A 2,877-nucleotide genomic window follows, 5' to 3' on the forward strand; every position below is an offset into this window, starting at 1 on the left:
TTGTCACTGGAAGACACCATATTATTATACGACCAAAAGCAAAGTACATAAGAAACTTGTTTATTTCTCAATATTTCAACAAGGAATACTGAGTTGAACGACAGAAACAAGTCCAACATTATCCAGAAAATAATTAGCCAGCCTACTATGTAGGTTTCATGGGGTTTAGAAATTCATTCCTCTAGTTGTTATCCCACCAGAACTGGGACTGAAGTTGCTTAACGATATTCTTATCCAGCTGGAAGGCCTTGGCAAGAACGTCGGGATTGATTGCCGGGTCTGAGCCGAACACTGCATTTGCAATGGTGATAACACCTGGGTTTTGGCTACTGAGACCAGCAAAGGCAACTGCATTGGTGTGCCCTATGTTGAACTGGAAGTGGATGAGGCCGACCGGGAACACGAAGACATCTCCGGGGTACAGGACTTTTGTGAAGAGACGGTTCTCCGGGTTGGATGTAACGAAGCCGACGTAAAGAGTGCCCTCCACGACGACTAGAATTTCGGTGGCACGAGGGTGGGTGTGAGGAGGGTTTAGGCCTCCATAAGGTGCATAGTCGATTCGAACGAGAGAAATGCCGAGAGTGTTGAGCCCTGGTATTTGTTGAACATTGGCTGGAGTGACCATGGATCCTACTGGGTTTGATGTATTTCCTGGAATGTTAAGCCCTTGAAGGAAGAAGTCTTCTGGGACAGCAAGCTTTGGGTCCTTGCACAACTTGCCATTAACAAAAACTGCAGAAATGCAAAAATAAAAATGTATTAATACTTCACTAGTTTCGACACTTCAACGTGATCCGTCGAGACGAATATAATGCAAAGATGAAGATTCAAAGGAAACAAAGCATTAAAGAACACACCGCCATCTTTAGCATCATTAACTGCTACACAGAAATCCTGAAGAGGGCTGGGATCTGATGCTGAGGCAAGTTTGGAAGCCAAAGCCAACAGGACAAATGCTACAAGGAATCCAACACCTTTCATTGTTGTAAGCAGCAGTCTTGAATTTGATTCAATTCTTCTAAGATTTGTTGCTTTATGAGGGGTGAGAAATCTGGTTTGAGAGCATGCCAATTTATAGATTGCAGGAACTGAACTGGTCCATTATCATTTTTTAATAATTCTATTTTTTTTTAAAAAAAAAGGAAAATAGTTAAGAAACGGATGAAAGATTTACCAAGTCCGTAGTGATTACATGTTTTTAAAGAAATCTAAATGAATCATTCTTCAACTACTCTATGCCTTGATCCTCATCGAGTTTCAGTCTTCCAATGCATACATATTTTGCAATGGAACCGGTCGTTTTTACACACCAAATGCCTTCTTTGTCTATTTAACTAATCTATTGACTTTAAGGGAAAAAACCCAAAAAAATAACATCCAATTGATTAGCCTCTTGCAATGTTTAAACACACTGCCAAAGTCAACGTTCGAATGGATCAAGTTGTATAAGCCGTTGATGAACAATTCTTATATGAGAAATTAAAAATGAGAGTGTAGACCACAACATGAAAGTTTCATAAATATAATTACTACAAAATAAAATGATTTAACAAATATATTCAGACAAATCAAGTTTCACCTAGATTCAACGGTTCTCATCTCATCTCTAAAAATTTTAATAAAAACCCACTCTAATATCTAATATAAAAAATACCCTGATCAAGTTAGGTTAGGACTCATAACGATTAGGAAAATGATGTTAAGATTGTAGTTAACATGTAAGCAGTAGAACTTTCAAGAACGATGAGTGCGCTGAAATTGAGTTAACGATCGATGAGATATTGCAGAGAATGAGGAAGAAACTTGAGGTAAATTTGGGAGGAAAAAGATTCATATATGCATATCATTAAGGAATGATAACTATACATTATATACAACCATAATTAGCTAACTCTAGTTAGTCACTTACAACTGATTTATGTAGACTAACTAACTAACTAACTCGTAAGACTCCAACTCATTTCCAACTTGGCTACAAGATAATCATGCTACTTGTTTGTCAAAACATCTGCTTGCTGATCGTCGGACAATGTGTCTGAACAACTCCTGTTTTTTTAATCTTCACTTACACAAAGTCACAATCAATTTCAATATGCTTCATTCATTCATTAAACATTGGATTAACAGCGGTTTGTAATGATGCTTGATTATCACTAAACAAAACTCCTGGTGCATCATGTTTTATGCCTAGCTCTTCAATCAACCCTTCAATCAGACATTTTTGCCACAATCACTTTCATACTCCGCTTCTGCAGATGAACCATACATCGTATTTTATTTCTTCAATTCCCAACATATCAACGAGTCACGCAACTTAACACAGTAACATGCAACTGATTTCCTTGTCATAGGACAAGGGGAAAATCAATTTTTTTTAATTTTGAGTTATTTAAGTCGATTTATTCAAGTTATTCAAGTCAAATCGAATTATTAATTTAGTTTTCGAGTTCTAGTCGAGTTGAAATTTCAAGTTACTCGAAAACTAAAAAGTTGATTATATATTTTGATAATTTTACGCTTTAGTCCATGATTTCATTATTCCTTCAATTCATCGTTCATTTCAAGTCTATTTTTAACCAAATTTGAACCATATGCTTCTAATTCATCGTAGAACGCATATGTACTTTCAATTCCTCTTTTCGATAACAAGTTTTCTATTTTCAATTTAGTCCATCAATGCTTCATAATTTCCTTATTTCTTCAATCCATCATTTATTTTAAGTCCGTTTTTACCAAATTTAAACCACACACTCCTAAACTATCGTAGAATACATATGTACTTCTAATTCCCCTTTTCGATAACAAGTGTTCTATTTTCAATTTAGTCCCTCAATTTTTCATAATTTCCTTATTTCTTCAATTCACCATTTATTT

At 35.7% G+C, this 2,877-nt stretch overlaps 1 protein-coding gene across 1 annotated transcript; it reads right to left on the bottom strand.

Moving 5' to 3' along the window:
* LOC120212498 (germin-like protein subfamily 1 member 13) lies at positions 1-1,036 on the bottom strand. Its single transcript, XM_039210780.1, has 2 exons — positions 861-1,036; positions 1-735 (listed from the first exon to the last, which is right to left on the bottom strand). Exons 1-2 carry the CDS (start codon positions 982-984, stop codon positions 182-184), a joined length of 678 nt encoding a protein of 225 aa, XP_039066711.1. The 5' UTR covers positions 985-1,036; the 3' UTR covers positions 1-181.
* Between the last annotated feature and the right edge of the window lie 1,841 nt (positions 1,037-2,877).

Source organism: Hibiscus syriacus, unplaced genomic scaffold (assembly GCF_006381635.1).
Source record: "Hibiscus syriacus cultivar Baekdansim isolate YM2019G1 unplaced genomic scaffold, ASM638163v2 tig00000738_pilon, whole genome shotgun sequence".
NCBI classification, from domain to species: Eukaryota; Viridiplantae; Streptophyta; class Magnoliopsida; order Malvales; family Malvaceae; genus Hibiscus; species Hibiscus syriacus.

Bases quoted from the DNA above. Each gene is read 5' to 3' on its own strand.
- LOC120212498 (XM_039210780.1), bottom strand. From the start codon at position 984: ATGAAAGGTGTTGGATTCCTTGTAGCATTTGTCCTGTTGGCTTTGGCT. The intron at 736-860 runs GTGTGTTCTTTA...GCATTTCTGCAG, and splicing joins TAATGATGCTAAAGATGGCG to TTTTTGTTAATGGCAAGTTG.